The sequence below is a fragment of the Setaria italica genome, chromosome V, assembly GCF_000263155.2.
Source record: "Setaria italica strain Yugu1 chromosome V, Setaria_italica_v2.0, whole genome shotgun sequence".
In the NCBI taxonomy this organism is placed as follows: domain Eukaryota; kingdom Viridiplantae; phylum Streptophyta; class Magnoliopsida; order Poales; family Poaceae; genus Setaria; species Setaria italica.
This window is the reverse complement of record NC_028454.1, coordinates 26,341,315-26,360,221: the sequence shown is the minus strand read 5'-3', so window position 1 is coordinate 26,360,221 and position 18,907 is coordinate 26,341,315. Positions and strand designations below refer to the sequence as shown.

Sequence of the window (18,907 nt, the reverse complement as noted above, 5' to 3'; positions counted from 1 at the left end):
TGACGTCGTCGTTGTGGGATCGGCTCGATGACGGCCGGGCTGCGGCCGATCCGGACAACGCCGACCTCGCCATCGTTGACGTCGTCGTTGTAGTAGTTGCACCGCGGCCACCCCTGGCGGCGCGGCGTGATGACCTTCGTCAGGGTGACATCCACTGGCCCCTTCATGTCGGCGGCGCCGGCGGGAAACGGAGGCGGTGGGGCTTGGGCTTTTGCGACTTGGGATGGAAGTTGGTGGTGAGGGCTTGGAGGGGTAATGGCAAAGCAGTTACGCTGTTACGCACGACGGCCTTCCCGGGGAGGGTTTTATAGCAAGAAAATATGCTTCGATGCCATTGCCATGGCCCATGGCGCGAGTGCACGCCGTGAGTTCTAGAAGGCATGATTCCCTGCAAGCGTGGTGTTCAATTCAAATGTTTCTATCCTGAGTTGCTGCATCGCTTCCACATCAGGTCTGATACATAATCTGGCAAAATCCTCGTTCAAGCAAACGGGAAGGGCAATAATACAAGAACGGAAGAACTAGTAATGGATACATAACAATCCAGAGCTTTCGTTTAATCCACAAGCAATGTTCAGAACAGAAACAGAGCAAAAGATGGTTTCCAGCATTAAATTCTTGCAATCTGATTCATTGCCCAGAACGCTTTACAAAGCTTGCACTTGCACATACTGTACAACAAGATAAAACACTGAATTGTACAGAAGCCTATACTACCAGTATACACCAAACATTCCCCATACGAGCAGTCAGCTGCTTGTTCCTACTGTACCACTCACTGTCCATTGCATGCTACAGAAATACTGCTGCCTGCTGGTGAACTGAACACAATGGAAAAGTATCCTATATATACCAATTCCGGTCACTGCATAACCATGAAAGGCTCATAACTTCAGGGCCATCACTTTGGCGCAGGCCCTGCACTACAACTCTGCAGTGAACAGAAGATTGTATTATCGAATCTACAACTGTCAGGTATGTCATCGAATCTACAACTATCAGGTAAGTGCAATCACTGGTCAGAATATAGGAGCTACCACAATATAGAGCTCGGGATGACCTGTAAACTGCATTTAAGCTGTGATTGGATGAGTAGATGACATAACAGCATGCGGTCACCAGCTATGGGTCATTTTGTCGCCTCTCCATCTGTATTGAACGGAAAATCCGTGCTGCTGACTCTGAAGCAGTCTGCGCATTATGTGGGACAACCCTGATCACATGGTTCTGCTGGTCCCTGCTTCCAGATGAGGGCTGAGGCTGGGCATTCTGAGCTGGAGCCGAGGGAAAGACTGACACCGGGCCACTTCCATCACCTTGAACTTGAATTCTATCAAAAGGGCTGCTGGCGCTGCTGGCTTGTGGCTCGCTGTCCCTTGATGCATGAAATCTCCAAATGCCACTCGGATGCGACATGTTGCACGAGATCAGCGACTGTTGTTCCGCACGCCCATGAGGCTGCGGCACAGCAGCATGGCTCCCTTGCTCGACTGCAGATGCTGGTGCCCCTGGGTTCATCACCGGCACACTGAAAGGCGGGAAGTAGTTCATATGCATGGCAGGAGCACCAGGAGGGGCCATATGCTGTGGCTGGTGAGGCATAGGAACGCCATATGGTGTAGATGGGAGCTTTAACGGAGTACAATTGGCGTAAAATGGCGCCAACAAACTTCCAACTGGGGGACAGGGACCAGCATAAGGCTTATAGACAAGACCTTCAGAGGGAGACATAACTGGGACAAGCCACTGATTCTGTGGTGGATTCATGCACCAGTTATTCTGTTTGTTGTCAGGAGCAGCAGGCATGACTGGAGGGTTGCTTGTAAAGGTTTCGTTTGTTGCAGCTTGATCATGACCGTTGCCCCCAAGCCCATCATCACGACAAGGGGATGGTGGGTTTCCTTCAGTGTTTTGTTTCGATAATTCCGGTTGCTCTGGAGTTGGTTGGATATCATCCTTGTTTGCAATTGACAGGGTTTGCACTTTCAAATTTCCTTTAGGCAGTTTGGTCTTCTTTCCCACTAAGGCACTGCCAAGGACAGGATCTCCTTCAATAAGCAAATGTGGAGATGCTGCAATTAACTTCTGCACCTGCTTGGAAGTTAATACATTGTAGGTTATAATTACATCCTGCACAAGATTGCATCCACAAGCTAACCAACTTATGAATAGAAAAGGATGAAAGCTTTGTTTATTTTCTGAAGACTCACTTTTATCAGCTTATGCAGCTCGAATACTTGGACAGCAAAAACCCTCTGCTGACTGTAGAAGTTTAGACAAAACAAAGTGTGAAGCCACAAAAAACAATGAACATTATACAGCAATTTAGAAAGCAAGAAAGCAATATTCATGGTATAAGTCTAACAAGCACACATGTACAGTTCTTTTGGATAAATTTGTGCTTCTGTTTTAAAAAAGAATGAAAACTAAAGGCATCGGCGATTTATCTTATATATACAGTTTTTTAAAAATTTAGACAGCATAGATGGGGCAATGAGAAACAAACAAAGATATATATCATCTTCACATCGTCTTCTCATAAGACAATCAGCTGAAACTAAAAGAAAATGCAAATAACTAAACTGAAACAGAACATGGTAATTTTCTAATGAATGCAAGAAATACTTGACACAAAACAGTTACTTAAGTACTGTACACTTACTTCTGAATAGCTTTTCTTGCCTTCCAGAAATGCTTTGGACCAATAGCACCAACAATTTCATCTGGAGAGACCTCCCAACCAGGTATGCATTCCACTGAAGAGTCTGATAGATCATCATTTTGCTCTACATCCTGATGTCCTCGTTTTCTCTTTGAACCAGCTTCCCGCAAACTTCTATCCAGTAAATTAGAATTCTTGTTACAGTCATTTAAATCAGTGCATGGTTTACAGGACACTGTATTTCTAGTTGTTGTAGGGTTCTTTGCTTCCATGGAACTTCCGTTCATGCTTGTAGGTTGACGCCTGCTATTCCCAAAATGTGGGTTATCATAACTATCTATATTATTCGCATTATCCCTCATCTGACATGCTTTAGCATCTTTGTTTTTGAACTTTTCTTTGAATGCCTGAACTGGTAAACTCTTTTCTTCAACTTCCACAATTTTTGATCCTTGCACTGATTCTTTCTCCTTTACCTTTGAAGAGCTCATTGATCTCATATCAGATTCATCGATTCTCTCCAAGTGCCTGTTCACAGCACTATAACATTCTGCGGATGATTTGGGCATTGCAGAAGGACTTTTGTGTGGGTTTGTAGCGGATAGTGGATTTGATTTGTCTTGAACCCCTGCATGCTCTTGAGTAGAATATCGAGAAAATCTGGGAGAACAGATGGAAGGAACCATAAATTCATCATTATTAGCCACTTTCTTCCCAGAAGAATTCTTATTGATGTTGCCCACCCTATGCTGTGAGGTGGACTCAGCAATTGATTTTGAAGCATAAACATCGTTGTTCTTGGTCTGTGTGGGCATCCTCCCAGATTCTCTTCTTGTGCTATTGGACTGCCCATTGATAGAGTTTCCTTTGAACTTTTCAGATGAATGAGCAGGCCCATTTGAAGGCACGTCAAAAGGCTGGAACAGAGGCCTGTCATAACTGTAAACCTGGATGGAGAAAGTCTGTCAGCACTTTGTAAAATTCAATGAAAATTTGTTAATGGAATGCTAAGTTCATATCCACGTTTGCCAAGGCCCATCCAGTGAGGATTCCTCCATGCAAACTGGTAGATAGCACCTTTAAAGTATACAGGAACTTTCATTTAAAACTGGATTAGAGGTGAGAAATGGAATACCCAATGGTCAAAATCTCAATTCTTTCATTGTTCACTTCTCTACCCCCCAAAAAAGGAGAGAACAGGGACAGCAACACCTGTTTTCTTTTTCCTTTTCCTCTTCCCGTTTGCCTTTATGTCTATGGGAATCAAATTATCCAGTATGTTGAACTTTTGTCATTGATTCTTCTTGTCTATAACTAGTTTTCTACTTCCATATTTGCAAAGTAATTGATCTCCTGCAGGTGGTTGTCACATGTTTCTACATCGGAATATTCTTCCAGTCCAACAAACTTGTAGAGAATAGGATAGTCAAGCATGTCGCTACACTACACATATTGAAGATCATAACAAATGGACCTGCAAACCTTTCCATTTATGTACCACAAAGTACACATCTCAGAAAAGAAACTTCCTACAAAGTTTGGTCCCAAACAAGTCATAAAATGGTAAGATGGTGGACTGAGCTCAAGTGAGCGGGAACCTACTCGATCCAAAAGCTTGGCTGCAAATCCACTAGCTAGGTATAGCCATAAGATAAGAACCTACCCACACAATCGGCCCCTAGAGAAATGGAGCCCAAGGGAATTTGTTGTGGACACAAAGATCACCCTCTTGTGTTTGCAAACACATACACTGGTCGTGGAGATAGGGCAAATCTGCGTATTGAAAGGTTCATAGGCTTCATGTCAGGAATTAATTATCTAACTCTATATATTTAAAAGAACTACTTACCAAGCATCAAAATTTGGAGCCTAAACTGTAATACAACTACAAGAGAGGGAGGCTCAACATTTCAGCCTCACATAGAAGAGTACTGGCTGAGTGGAGTGCACAGTTTCAGTGCAGAGGCCAGAACAATATTTCATCTTGAAATAAAGATTCCATTATCTAAAAAAAGATAGAAGAGAACTGAGAAAGTTGTGCCAAAGACACTACCAGCATGGATAGCACTAGCCAAATTAGGAAACAGACAGCAGCAGAGCTACCTCTCTGGGAATATTTCCCTAGACACGCAACAGAATCACTCATTATCTGAAGGCATTTGGGTCAGCATTCTTTCCATTTTTTCTGTTACCTCTGATGGTCAAAGTGGACTAGCTCCTAAAATCATGCCATCTTACAGGTATCTATCAAGTATGAAACTACAAACAACTTGCCCAATTTGCCAATTGCCATGAGCTCAACTAGCAGCAAACAACATGGTGAAGGGGGTGTATAGATCAATTCTCCATTCCTCAAAATGGGAACCCAATCCTGAAAGGGTGGGAACTGGAAATTAAGTACCTAATAAGCAATTGACTGCTCTACACCCCCAAAAGGGGGAGGGGGTAGAGCAGGGACAGCAACAAGACTGCAAGCAACCCAGTTTTCTTTTCTTTCCTTTTTGCTTTTATCTCTATGGGAATCTACTTATCAAGTATCTGCGGCTTGGACTTTTGCCATTGATTCTATTTGTCTATACCTAGTTTGCTACCTCCATATTTTCAAAGTAATTGGTGTATTGTGGGTGGTTCTCACACATTTGTTCTCTGGAATATTTTCCTGTCCTACAAACTTGTAGAAAAATGGACACTCAAGCATATGTATTTACACAGCATACATAACAAATGAACCTGCAAATAAATTTGTTTCAACCACTAGCTTTTCCTGCTGATTGCTGATCATTTTCCATTTGCTTCTGGAACTGTCTATTAATGTACTACAAAGATACATCTCAGTGAAGAAACTTCCTAGAAAAATTTGGTCACATACATTTCGCGAAGTGGGTAGAATGGTGAGATTGTGGAAACCGAGCTCAAGTGAGTGAGAGCCTCCTCAATGCAAAAGCTTGGTTGCAAATAATGCCACAAGGGAATTTGTTATCGACACAGTATGGCACTCTTGTATACTAGGCCGGCATATGCACTGTGTTTTTGCACATAGGGCAAATATGCTTACAGAGAGGTTCTTAGGCTGCAATGCATGTCAGGAATTGATTCTAGCTATTTGAAACACCTAACTGCCAAACAGAAACATTTGGAGCCTAAACTCTAAAGGCCAGTACATGAGGGAAACTCAACATTTCAACGAGCACCAAGGAAGTTGTGCCAGCGACACTAGCAGCCTGGTAGCGAAATAGCTGCTGCGGATAGCACCAGCAAAATTAGGAAAGATAACAGCAGCAAAGCTACCGAACAGAACCACGGAGGCACAGGCACTGACCATGTGAAGTGCTTACAGTCACTGCTGTTTCCATCTGCGCTGTTACCTTTGATTGGTCACAGTGTGGCCTAACTTCTAATCATACCATCTTACTGGTATCTATGCAAGTATGCAGCTACATACAACTTGCCCAATTTGCAATGAGCTCAACTCAGCGTCAAACAACACAGTGACGGGTGTGGACAGGTCAATTCTGCATTCCTCGAACCGGGAAACTCGATCCTGAAAGCAAAGCAGAAAAATCAGCGAGCGGCTGACCTGGCTCGCCGACGTGGAGGTCACGAGGCTGCCCCCCGCGGCGCGGGTGGAGGCGGCGGAGGAGCTGAAGCGGTTGGACGGCACGGTGAACTGCTCGTAGAGCGCCATCTTGTTCCTGGGCGGCGCCCGCGGTCCGCCGCCCTTGCCGGCGTCGCTGACGTGGAGGCGCGGGAACAGCGGGCCCATCACCTTCCCCTGCTCCTCCCTGCCTCCTCCTCCTGCCGCACCTCCCCTCGTCATCCTCTGCGCGCCGTATCAATCAGGAAGGCAGCTCAAAGCAAATGAAGAAAATCGCGAACTGGGAGCAGCAGCTTCGGCCACTTCCTTCCTGTCAGGGCCGGCGACGAGGGAGCACGGCGGGGCTCTGGCGCGTTGCTGCCGCCGCGGCCATGGCGGCTTTCTAGAATCGAGAGGGAAATCAAACCGGGAGAGCAGCAGGGAAGCGGAGAAGATTGGGAGCAGCAGCAGGAGGAGGGGGAAGCGTTTGTGGCCTTGTGGGATTGGGGGTCATTTTCATTTGGGCCCTTTTCTAATGGAGAGTTTCTGGATGCCGGAAAGAAGAGAAGGAGAGGGGAAGGGAGGCTCATCCATAGAGGCGGAGGTGGGGCCCACTCTGAGAGGGAGATGGAAAGGCAGGAGTGGACGCTATGCTCTGCACACACCAGTGTTGGTGCTTCCACTGATCCGCTTTTGCATAGTGCTTGCTCAGAGACGCAGGTGACCGTGTCGGTTCTGGTTTTTTTTTTGTTAATTTTAGCAGCGAGACGACTCGCTAATGCCAAATTTCCTATTTTTTACATCCTTCATTTCAAAATTGTAGATCGTTTTGATATTTTTAAATTCATAGTATTTACTATGTACCTAGACATAACATATATCTAGATAAATAACAAAAATTATGAACCTAAAAATACCAAAACGACCTATAATTTGGGACAGATGGAGTATATGTTTAGCGCTCATGTTTTATCTAAACTCAAAAGAATTTTATCTATATATTTGAGAGTTGCTCCTAAGAATATTGACTCTGTACGCCATGTCATTGTGAATTTCATAATAAAAATTAGCTCGAGACAAGATTACATAATGCAATATCTTCGAGCTAATGACCTATATGATACTTTGTATTCGCATTGAATGTGACTATAAACAATTATTCATGGATAACAAAACTAGAGGAAAAGCCTAGGAAATAACAATTTCAAAATACAAACAAGAGCAATTAATTAGAATCTCCCTGCTGTAGTCTTTCAATAGTAGCTTCTTATTTATCGAATTATCATGTTGACTATAGCACGTAATAATCATATTCGTTCCCACTTTAATCCTCTATTCCTTTTTCTTTTGATAAGGAATCCTCTATTCCTTAAAGTGGCAGTGGCAAATGCCTAACAAACCTTTTATTTCTAGGGCAAAGAAAAGAGTATGTGCTCCTTTCTAAGAACTAGCTAGCCAAGCCGTGTGAGCTTAGCATTATCCACTAGTGAAGGTTCTTGCGCTACCCAGGGCCCACAGCGCTAGAGGGTGAGCTCCACGGCCAACACGTAAACACTTGGCCTTTGGATGAAAATCTGATATTCCTTTGCTTTGTTCATGTTGGATATCTCTGGGCCCACTTGAAGCGCCACCTGGGACGAGTGTCTACCTGTGCTGTGATGCTCAGTTGTCAGTCGTTACAGTAGAGAAATTTTGAAGGAATTTTGGAGCTTTGAATTTCTATAGGAACTTTTTATTGAAACCTTTTGGAGGTAACATAGGATTGCATTGAAGAAACTATATAGAATTCAGTAACATCTATCACATTTTTGGACGATTTTAAGCATGGGCCTCATACTTATGAATTCTTTTTTTTAAAAGAACTGTTTCAAAATAAATTGTGTTTTTCCTATAACATATCCAAAATTCCAAACAGTTTTGTTGTATAATTCCTACATCTTAAGATCACGTAAGCGCGTCCTATAGACAAATTTGAAATCCTAAATTTCAAAGGAGGCCTAATGGGAGCAACTACAGCTCTGTTTGACTATAGCGAAACAATTTTGTCTTCGTACAAAAGATTGTACGTTCCTGTTATACATATATAGGCTCAACAACTGATAGGTCATAATTTAGTTAAAAGTTACAATCAGAGTTGCAAGAACCTGATCTAGTTGCTCAGTTTATGTTTGAGTATAATCTCTGGATATTTAAGCCTGAAGAATATAGAGAACCTTATGAGTATCAAACGAAAAAAAGGAAGTATACCCTTTTGGCGTGGAAGAAAGCAAAAAGGAAGAGGAAGACAATAGCAAGATATTTCCTCCTTTTGATAGGCATATTTTCATTGGAATAAGACTGTGACCAACAACTACTCTACTGATATTTTACTTATCTGATATAAAATTATAATCATAAGTATTTTCTTAATACTACCAAATAACATCAATTTTACGTGATAAAATTATGTATTAACAGAGTAACTATGGTCAAAAGCTTGTCTTAGTGAAATAAAATAAGCCTTGTAATTTCAAATGGAGGGAGTTAAAATTTTCTAATTTAGCACTATGACTAATGTCAACCATTGACACAGTACCCAATAATATATTGAACCAATTATCACATATCAAAGACATAATTTCATCACAAGTAATTAGGTGAACAAGTATTAGCTTATATAATCACATATATAATCCATCGGAATCATTTTATCAACCAATAAGTGTATTATCACTTATTTATCATTTTCTTATGAAAATTCTACATATTCCAACGTATGAACCGTGAATCAAAGTTTTAAACATTTGGCCAGCAAAGACACCCCAGTGTATTGACCAATTGATACAAATTTAGAACTACATATAATCCTAAATTTAACCAGTGTTCAGTATGGAGTCATTCTCATATAGGGCACCCACTGCCACTAAGATGCGTCCCTTCATTATGTTGGGTCTACACTAGTCATTGCATCGTTAAAACAAACAAGTTTGGAAAAAATTATGGAAAAAGGTTAAAATAAGGAGATTGATACAATGGTTATAAGGTACTATAGCCTATGGGTAGTTTTCGTACTTTTTCTTTAAATTTTTGCTAGTACTCTAGTTGATCTATGTAAGGTAATTAAAAAAACAAATTCAATTGGGTACTCGTCCTACTATTTTTTGTACTTGGTCCCACCTATTTACTCTCTCTTGATATTTTTCTCTAGTTACCTCTGGGTATCTCCTATATATCTTTTCACCATACTATTACCCTGGATGGACGGATATCATTTTCTCCTACCATGAAAAGCAATTCAGAAGAAAAAAAAAGAAATGTGGAAAGGTTTGCAAAGAAAAATGGAGAAAAACATTCAAGAAAAGTTTTAGAAAAGAAAGAGATGGAAATTTTTCTTAAATATAAAACAAAAGCAAAGACAAGACACAGATTGTTCGAATCATGCACGAGTTGACCTGTGCACGGATTTAGTATGCCACTGGCCGTCTCCCATCCCTTGTCGTGGCATATATAGTTAGATGGACCAATGAATTAATATTAATTCCACGTTAACCAAGGGACCTAGCAGTTGCAACCTGCAAACATACACCTGCCAAAATGCCAAAGAGTGGACATGTGCATGCATGCATGGCGATGATAATAAAAACAAAAAAAAAACATTTAGGGAAGAGCAGAGCGGAGGTGGTCGCCTGAGCCTTTCAAATATTAAACAAAAGGGAAATATGTAGTCCACGGAATAGTAGTGGCTCCTCGCCGAGAGAAAAGATATATATCTATCGCATCATAAAGAAATCTGTATGATTCGGCGATGCATGTACGCATGATTAGATTGTGAGCGATCGAGCTGGCGAAGGGATGTCGGCACCGATAGGCGATGGCGCGCAGGAAAGAAATATGGGTAAGGTACGAGAAGCCGACCCAGAAGGAGAGGCTGCCAAGCGGCCAGCAGGTCAAGGCGGTTCGCCGCCCGCACAGCCCGTCGCGATCTTGCATTGCATGCGCTGCAGCATGCAGGACGCAGGCATGCAAATCCTAAAAGATCATTCGGAAGGCTGGCTGGAGCCGGCAGGGCCAAGCATTCCTCTCCTATTCATGTGCTTGCTCAACGGCGGCGGAGCTGCGTGACCCACCGGTAGCACAGCAACTTGTTCGTCCTTGGCTGGCATTTTTTTATTTTGAAAATTTTCGTTCTTGGCTCTGGATGCATTGATGTTGCCATGTTGATGCATGCATGATGCCAGTGGCAGGGCGCACGCGCACGCAATGTAGTCGATCGAGCGTACAGTACACAGCACGGTTTCAGTTTCAGATATCTCTATTTAGGGGTGCGTATATCTCTATTTAGGGTTGCATGGATTTTAGTCCGAACTAAATTCATGTCACATCGAATATTTGGAAGCTAATTAGGATGATCAAATATGAGCTAATTATAAAATTAACTACACAGATGGAGGCTAATTCCCAAGACGAATCTATTAAGCCTAATTAATTCATCATTAGCACATATTTACTGTAGCACCACATTATCAAATCATGAACTAATTAGTCTTAATAGATTCGTCTCGCAAATTAGCCTCTATCTATGCAATTGGTTTTGTAATCTAAATATTCGATATAACAAGAATTTTAGAAACTCCTGAAGAAATAAAAAGAAATAAACAAGTCCTTAGTCCACGACTCCACGCTGCATTTTCTTTGGGGGCATGAGCCCGAACAGAACTTTATTGTTGGAAACAAAACTTTTCCTCCTGGACCTGGACCGTGTCCTCTTTTTTCTTGAGAGCAAACCTGGATCGTGTCCTGGGAATCGGTGCCAGAAACTACGCGGGTCATGGACTCGGTGTGGGCTGGGCCGCAATACATGGGGTGGCTAAAGCCCACGGCAGTAACAGCCTTACAAAAGAAAGAACAAAAAAGGAAGCAGCGGCCTTCTTCCTCCGCTGGTCATGCCCCCCACAAGTTAGCATCAACCCCTTCCTCCCTCCTTGTGCTCGCGGTGCTGGCTGCCGATTCCGCTTATCCTCGACGTGTTAGGGTTTTTTTCAAAAATACGCAGAAGAGCTGCTTATTTTTATATTAAGAAGAAAAGAATAGTTCAAATTACATCACGGACCTTCCGGACCCATGCACACGGTTCGGTTTTATTAGGTATTACATTTCGGAAACAAACAACTAAAGGGTTGTGGCCTTGACAAGTGACAAGTTACTGACGTTGAGCTTCCACTGGTGCCGGCCAACATATGATGGAGAGCTGCTCAACGCCTGCGCAAGACCAAAGCAGCGCCTCCTCCAAAATGCTTTGCACCAGCTGAGCCGGTTGCTTGGATGTGCCTCTAGTGAACACCCAATCTTCCGTTCCTTCCATAATTTCCAAGAGGTTAGCATAAAGGTGGAGTCCAAGCCTTTCCTCAGCTGAGCATTTGTTGCCTCTCGTTTGTAGATCCACCGGTCCATGATTCCCATACCATCATCAGGTGAGTGGTGTTGCAAATGCAGGAGTGCGTCGACGTTCTGCCAAACCTGCTGGGAGTAAGGACAGTGAGTGAAAAGATGATCAACAGTCTCAGGTTCCTGATTGCTCGACGTGTTAGGGTTAGGGTTTGGGTATTCACGTTCGATGCTTTGGGGTTGGGGTATTGAGGTTGGGGAGTTGTCTTTGTGAGATCCTGCTGTTGAGAGAACGCCTTGAACGACCACTACTAGAAATATTAGAAATATGAGCCTTAGTACCGGTTGTTTTTTAACCCGATACTAATGTTAGTATTAGTACCATGTCCAAAACTGAGCACCTCCTAAGACCTTTTAGTACCGGATCTAACACCACCCGGTACTAAAACCTTTTAGTACCGGGTGGTGTTATGACCCGGTACTAAAGGTCCTCGTGGCTTTTAGTACCGGGTCATAATACCACTCGGTACTAAAAGACCACGTTTAGTACTAAGTGGTGTTATGATCCGGTACTAAAGGCCTCTCCACGAGTTACTTCAAAAGGAAAGCATATCTAACTCCATCACATGTGCAGTGAGGTGAGATAGTAAGGAAGGCTCGCGCGAGGCTGGAGATCGTGGGTTCGATCCCACGAACCACGCACACGTATATAACGATGTGTGTGTGCGGGGGCCTCCCGGCGGTCAACAAATTTTTTTTCCTTTTTTTTTGCAAGAAACATATTATTATTTTTGGGAAAAAATATATTAGTATTGGTTGGTAACACCAACCGGTACTAATACGAACACTTTAATACCGGTTATTTGACTCGATACTAAAGGGGGTCCTTTAGTACTGACATAGCAGTACTGGTTGCGTAACCAGTACTAAAGGGAGGTTGGGGACCGGTATTGAAGGTCACTTCCCCTGTAGTCGACGTCGGTGGTGGTGGGGTGTAGTTGGAGCGGTGAGGCGGCGAAGCACCCTCGGCGGCGGGTGGTGAGGGACATACGGTGAGCAATGGTGGAGGCATGGGCATCTCAACGTGATCCGAGCTCGCCGGGGTTAGGGCAACAAGGGGTGGTGGGTGGATTCAGCGGCTTTGGCCACCGAAGGCGGTAAAAGAGGTGGTGGAGATAAGACGGGGGGTTAGGATGCGGCAGCAGATTCGGTGGTACCAGCCGTTGGAGACGAAGAACGATGGTGGCGTACTAGGTGTCGGAAGATGACATCCTCGTGGGCCACATGGTTATTGAACCACGTGGTGGTGCTCCTTTAGACGACATTGATAGATTTTGTCACTTTCAGCGATATCCAACCGCTGTTGGAGGTATGCCCTAGAGGCAATCATAGAGATGATGATATTCCATTTGTATCCATGATTTGTATATTGTGTTCATTGAATATCCATTGAAGGCTACTTGAATTGATTTGCAATTATGTGAATTGTATGTGAAACTCTTTACTTGTATGGTTATTCTAATGTTGTCCCTAGTCGGAGTTCATGTGAGGACACACATGAATATTAGACTAGCACATGTATTAGTTGATGACTATGTTTCACAAGTCATGGACATGGAGATGTTGAACTAATAATGTGGACACATGTAGAGACATGTGCTAGGACTGACCCAACACGAGAAGTAGTTCTCTCTTTAAACAACATATACGCTTTGTCCTTAGACCTGAGATTGTGGCATGTATTCTAGATGTGGATCGACCTACTTAGGGGCTATCAAACGCTACGCCGTAACAGGGTAGTTATAAAGGTAGCTTTCGGGTTTGTCAAGAAGCATGCTATGAGACATGGTCAATCAAGATGGGATTTTCCCCTCTCTGATTGAGAGTGATATCTCTGGGCCCCTCGAGTGATCGGATCCGAAAATGCATGGCCATGCTACGTACGGTTAAGAGTTAACCTACAAAGGGATTCCGAAGCACAGGATCGAGAAAGAGCGATCGGCTTGAAGCTAGACCAAATATCGTGAGGCAAAGGGAATAGCATGTATATTATGTTGTGATGGTTCGTCTGATATGATCTTCGTGTGCGTATAGGAGTTGGCACGTCTTGCTAGAGGCCGCTACCGACTATTGGGCCGAGTAGGAGTACTCGGGCCATGTCTATACGTATCCGAACCCATAGGGTCACACACTTAAGGGGCTGGAAGCCCAATTCGGATCTGATCTGAGTTGGATTAGGTTTAGAAGTACTAATGGGCCTCGGACCCAGAGGCCCGTTAGGAACCTCTATAAATAGAGGGGTGGGGGCGCCCTAGGGTTTACACCTTTTTGGCGAAACACACCTGCTGCGCCTCCCACGCCCTCGCCTGTTGCAACTCGCGGATCTAGCAGTCCGGCTTGCGACGCTTCCTCCCTGCACGTGTGGATACCTTGGAGGTGTTGCACCTGCAGCACTTGGACGAGCCGCCGACGAGCCACGACGAGCCGACGACGAGCCGCGGCACCGGAGGCGATCTTGTTGCACGTGGACGAGCTGCTGAAAAGCTGCTGGACGTGATCGACTACGTACGACTACGTTGATCGACTACGTACGACTACGTGATCGTCTTCACTGCATCGATGCATATCTACATCTTCTGCACCAGTAGTGCGTCGGGTGGTAATCCCGTGATCCTTATACGGCAGTTATTCCTGGTTTTACGCGGTAGAAATTTTGATTTGCGCTAGCGTAGCCTACCTCGTAACCCGACAGTGGTATCAGAGCCGTAGCTGCTTAGTTTTGGATTCAGGATGTGTGCATATGGAGATATGCGAGTTTTCCGTTTGATCTATGTCCTGGTTTCGTGCCCTTGCTGCAATGGTAGTGTAACGACATACTTCTACCGGTCGGTTTCCGCCATCGGAGTTAAGTGATACACGTAAATCCAGTTGCAGTGAGCGAAGATCAATATTATTGGTCGAATCGAAATCCAGGGTCATACGCCAGACGCATTAGATGTGCAATAGTAGATGAGATCTACTGCCGGGGTCGGGATTTTTGCCGTATGCGTATGCTTCGGTAAAACAGCCGTAACTTTTTGGTACGATCTCGGATCGAGGCGAATTGTATATGAAAATTGATCTACAGAAAAAGTTACACATGATTACGACTGACTTTGTCAGTTTCGACGAAATTAGATTTCCCAAATTCGGCCTCTAAGATGGAGTTTCGGGCCTCTGAAGTTTGGAACGTTAGAACGCCTAACTCTGTTTTGCAGGATGTATGTATCTTGTGATCAGTATGGCCCCTTTGTGTATGTGATGCATGTGTGTAACTCATTCGTGACCTGCGTGTCGCGCGTACGGCAACACGGCAGGAGCCATAAGTGTTGTCACATGCTAGGAGACGCACTCATGAATCATGCAGGCACGGCCGTGGCGGAAATACAGCAGATTAATGGGGACCCCACAGATTAGAGCGGCGACATCGACTCCGAGCGTCCACCGTCACTACATGTCATCCATCCTTTTGTTTGTATCACCAACTGTACTGCATAGCCCTGCTGGCTGCGACCTTCGGGCTCTTACTCTTCCATGCCCTGCTGGCTTCGACCTTCGGGCATCTATTTGTATCACGAACCTAAAAACTACCGTACAACTTAGGGGGCCTGCTACCCACGTCGTTATTAGGCCACGCCTAACAACATCAACAACCACAAGCAGCACCGTCTACAAAACCACCGAAGAAACTTATCGACCAACACACTGCTGCGACAGATACTACTACATGCGGTCAAAAACTGATCCATGACGCACGGCAACGTGGACATTTTATCGTGGAACGTTCGAGGTCTAAACGCGGCAGCACGCTGCCTACCTGTACATGACTTGTTGAGATCGACACCGTGTCAAATTGCATGTCTCCAAGAAACAAAACTACAATCCATCGACTCCAGACTGGCCGCCTTTCTAGGAGCCTACAAATTAAACAGCTTTGCATATAAGCCGGCGTAGGCACGAAAGGAGGGATTCTCCTACTATGGAACGATACGGTGGTACAAACGCAAAACGTAACAATTGGTAGATATTCCATATCGGCGGAAATAACAATCCGCCACTGCATGACCACCTTCAAGCTGACCGCGGTATATGGCCCGGTACGACGACCTGAAAAAGAAACCTTCCTAAGACATATGCGGCCGCTAAAACCATCAGACGACACAAAATGGCTAATCCTAGGGGATTTCAATTTAATCTACCGCGCAAGAGATAAGAACAATATGAACCTCAACCGGCGACTTATGAATAGATTCAGAAACACCATCGCTTACTGTGGCTTAAAGGAGCTAAATCTGCAAAACAGACGATTCACATGGAGCAATGAACGTAGAACACCAACGCTTGTCCGCCTCGACAGAGTTTTCTGCAATCAAAGCTGGGACCTCCGATTTGATAATTGCCTTCTGCACGCGCTATCATCAGACCACTCCGACCACTCTCCCCTACTACTCACCAACCATGCCACCCTACAACGCCCGCCTACCTTCAAATTCGAAAACTTCTGGGTACGCTTGCCAAACTTCCAACAGATCGTCTCCACGGCTTGGAACAGGCCGACTCATCACACGGAGCCTTTTCACAGATTGGGCCATAAGCTTTACGTGACATCGCAGGCGCTCAGACGCTGGAGCGAATCCATGCTTTCGGATATGAAAATGAAGATGCATATGGCTCGAGAGGTCATACTACGTCTAGATGAGGCACAAGATAACCGTGCACTTTCTGCGGCGGAAACACTACTAAGGGGCAAACTCAAACAGAGACTCATGGGATGGGCAGTCATCGAAAGAGCTAGGAAAAAACAATGCTCCAGAGTCACATATCTAAAAGAAGGGGATGCCAACACAAGATTTTTTCACCTGAAGGCAAACGGTCGGAAGCGAAAAAATTTCATTCAAAAACTAAGTAGCGACAATGGCTGGGCCTTCACCCATAACGACAAACAACACATCGTGCAAGATCATTTCCAAAATGTTATGCGGGAACCGCCGCATAGAACGCTTGACTTAAACTGGTCAGCCCTAACCTTCCCGACTGTCGACCTGTCTTCGCTCGATAACCCGTTCTCGGAAGATGAAATCCGACGGGCCATCTCACAGATGCCAAAAAACAAAGCGCCCGGACCAGACGGTTATACAGGTCTCTTCTTCACCACCTGCTGGGAGACGATCAAAGGCGACCTCATGGCGGCAATATCTTCTTTCTTCAACTCTCGCTGTGCAGATTTCAACCTACTTAACAAAGCCACTATAATTCTAATACCCAAAAAGGAAGGGGCAGAGAGCATAACTGATTACCGGCCCATCAGCCTGATCCACGCCATTGCGAAGATCATAACTAAGACCTTAGCCCTGCGCCTAGCCCCCTTCATGAACCAACTAGTCTCACCGTGCCAAAGCGCTTTCATCAAAGGATGAAGCATTCATGATAATTTCCTCTACGTCCAGAACCTGGCACGCCGATTCCATAGACACAGTCAGCCAACCCTGCTTATGAAGCTCGATATATCCAAAGCTTTTGACTCAGTACGATGGGACTACCTCCTCACCATGATGCAACGAAGAGGATTCCCACCGAAATGGAGGGACTGGATCGCAGCTATCCTGTCCACGTCAACATCATGAATTTCACTCAACAGCCTACCCCTGGAACACATACAACATGGAAGAGGACTCCGCCAAGGGGACCCGCTCTCACCACTTCTTTTCATCCTAGCGATAGACCCCCTACAGTACCTGCTATCGGCCGCCACGGAAAAGAGACTGCTCCAAAAACTAAATAACCGTGCGGCAAAAATGAGAACATCAATGTACGCTGACGACGCGGTGATTTTCATTAAACCTACTACAAGGGACGTCACAAATCTGAAGAACCTCCTGCAAAATTTCGGGGAAGCGACAGGCCTCAAGACGAACATCCAAAAGACTAGCGTTACAACGATAAGCTGCTCCCACATTAACATCCCAGAAGCGCTCCGCAACCTCCCAGTGACACAAAGGAATTTCCCGATAAAATACCTGGGCCTTCCCCTAACGGTTGAACGGCTCCGTCGAATAGATTTCCAACCACTGATCGACAGAGTGGCGAGCAAGCTGTCAAAGTGGAAGGGAAGGAACCTCACGCAGGCCGGTCGATTATGCCTCACCAAATCCGTTCTATCCTCACAGCCCATCTACACCCTCACGGCTCTCAGAACTCCCAAAGAAGTGCTAGAGGAAATCGACAAAATCAGAAAACGTTTTCTATGGGCGGGAGACAGCAAGCTCACCGGGGGAAAAATGCAAGATCAACTGGACAAGGACAACTTTACCGAAAGAGCATGGCGGCGTGGGTATTCTGGACCTTCACAAATTCGCAAGAGCACTCCGCCTCAGATGGCTATGGCATGAATGGGTTCCCCTGGACAAGACGTGGGTCGGAACCGCAACTCCATGTGACGACCGTGATAGACTGCTCTTCGCTGCATGTACGACGATCCAACTCGGCAATGGGGACAGGACACGTTTCTGGCAAGATGCGTGGGTTGCAGGCCAACGACCAAAAGACATTGCTCCACAACTCTACGCAAAAACCAAAGGGAAGAAGAAGTCAGTGCGAGCGGCAATCGACAACAATAACTGGATCAGGGATCTTCAGCTCACAACAGGCCTTACAAACACCCTATTGAACGAATTTGTAGCTCTCTGGCCTCTAATCCAACAATCCCATTTAAACCCGACCTAGGAGGACGCCATTACATGGAAATTCACACGGAGCGGTCAGTACACCACTGCTTCAGCATATAAGGCCCAACTCCTAGGCACCGTGAAGACACCTAATCTTGCAACAGTGTGGCAAACCTGGGCACCAGCAAAATGCAAAGTTTTTGCCTGGCTAATTCTCCAAAATAGGGTCTGGACTTCGGACAGATTAGCGAAACGGGACTGGGACCACACCCCAACATGCACCCTGTGCCGATGCACGATAAAAGACTGCACACCATCTCCTAGCTGACTGCAGATACACAAAACAGATCTGGAAACTCGTAGCCCAATGGTTGTCACAGGAGAGTCTGAAACCAAACCAATGGAAACACAGCACAACGGCCATAGAGTGGTGGACCAATATCACATCAACAACAGGAATCCCGCGTAAAGCGTCCCGAAGCCTCACTCTCCTTATTATGTGGGAAATATGGAACGAGCGAAACTCACGCATCTTCCGCCATCAGGGTTCCCCGACGACATCGCTAATAGCAAAAATCAAACTTTCAACCAACATGTGGGTAG

At 45.0% G+C, this 18,907-nt stretch overlaps 1 protein-coding gene across 4 annotated transcripts; it reads right to left on the bottom strand.

Annotated features, from left to right (window-relative positions):
* Positions 1 to 530: 530 nt before the first annotated feature.
* On the bottom strand, positions 531 to 6,782 carry LOC101767477 (protein HEADING DATE 3B). Of its 4 annotated transcripts, none has more exons than XR_001164109.2 (5): positions 6,240 to 6,782; positions 2,663 to 3,609; positions 2,211 to 2,262; positions 1,061 to 2,091; positions 531 to 931 (listed from the first exon to the last, which is right to left on the bottom strand). XR_001164109.2 is itself a non-coding variant. In XM_004968948.4 (5 exons), exons 3-5 carry the CDS (start codon positions 3,475 to 3,477, stop codon positions 1,123 to 1,125), a joined length of 1,836 nt encoding a protein of 611 aa, XP_004969005.1. In that variant the 5' UTR covers positions 3,478 to 3,609; positions 4,326 to 4,435; positions 6,240 to 6,377; the 3' UTR covers positions 531 to 1,122. The 4 variants fall into 4 exon arrangements, 3 of the variants coding, with proteins under 3 accessions (XP_004969005.1, XP_004969003.1, XP_022682309.1); XM_004968948.4 differs by adding an exon at positions 4,326 to 4,435 and having other exon boundaries at positions 531 to 2,091; positions 6,240 to 6,377; XM_004968946.2 differs by having other exon boundaries at positions 531 to 2,091.
* Positions 6,783 to 18,907: the final 12,125 nt, after the last annotated feature.

What these genes read in the sequence shown, in the direction of transcription:
- LOC101767477 (XM_004968946.2), bottom strand. Translation starts at nt 6,479, where the DNA reads ATGACGAGGGGAGGTGCGGCAGGAGGAGGAGGCAGGGAGGAGCAGGGG. An exon ending in CCTCCACGTCGGCGAGCCAG is followed by an intron (nt 3,610 to 6,239) that starts GTCAGCCGCTCG and finishes TTCTCCATCCAG; the next exon opens with GTTTACAGTTATGACAGGCC. An exon ending in AGCTGCATAAGCTGATAAAA is followed by an intron (nt 2,092 to 2,210) that starts GTGAGTCTTCAG and finishes ACTTCCAAGCAG; the next exon opens with GTGCAGAAGTTAATTGCAGC.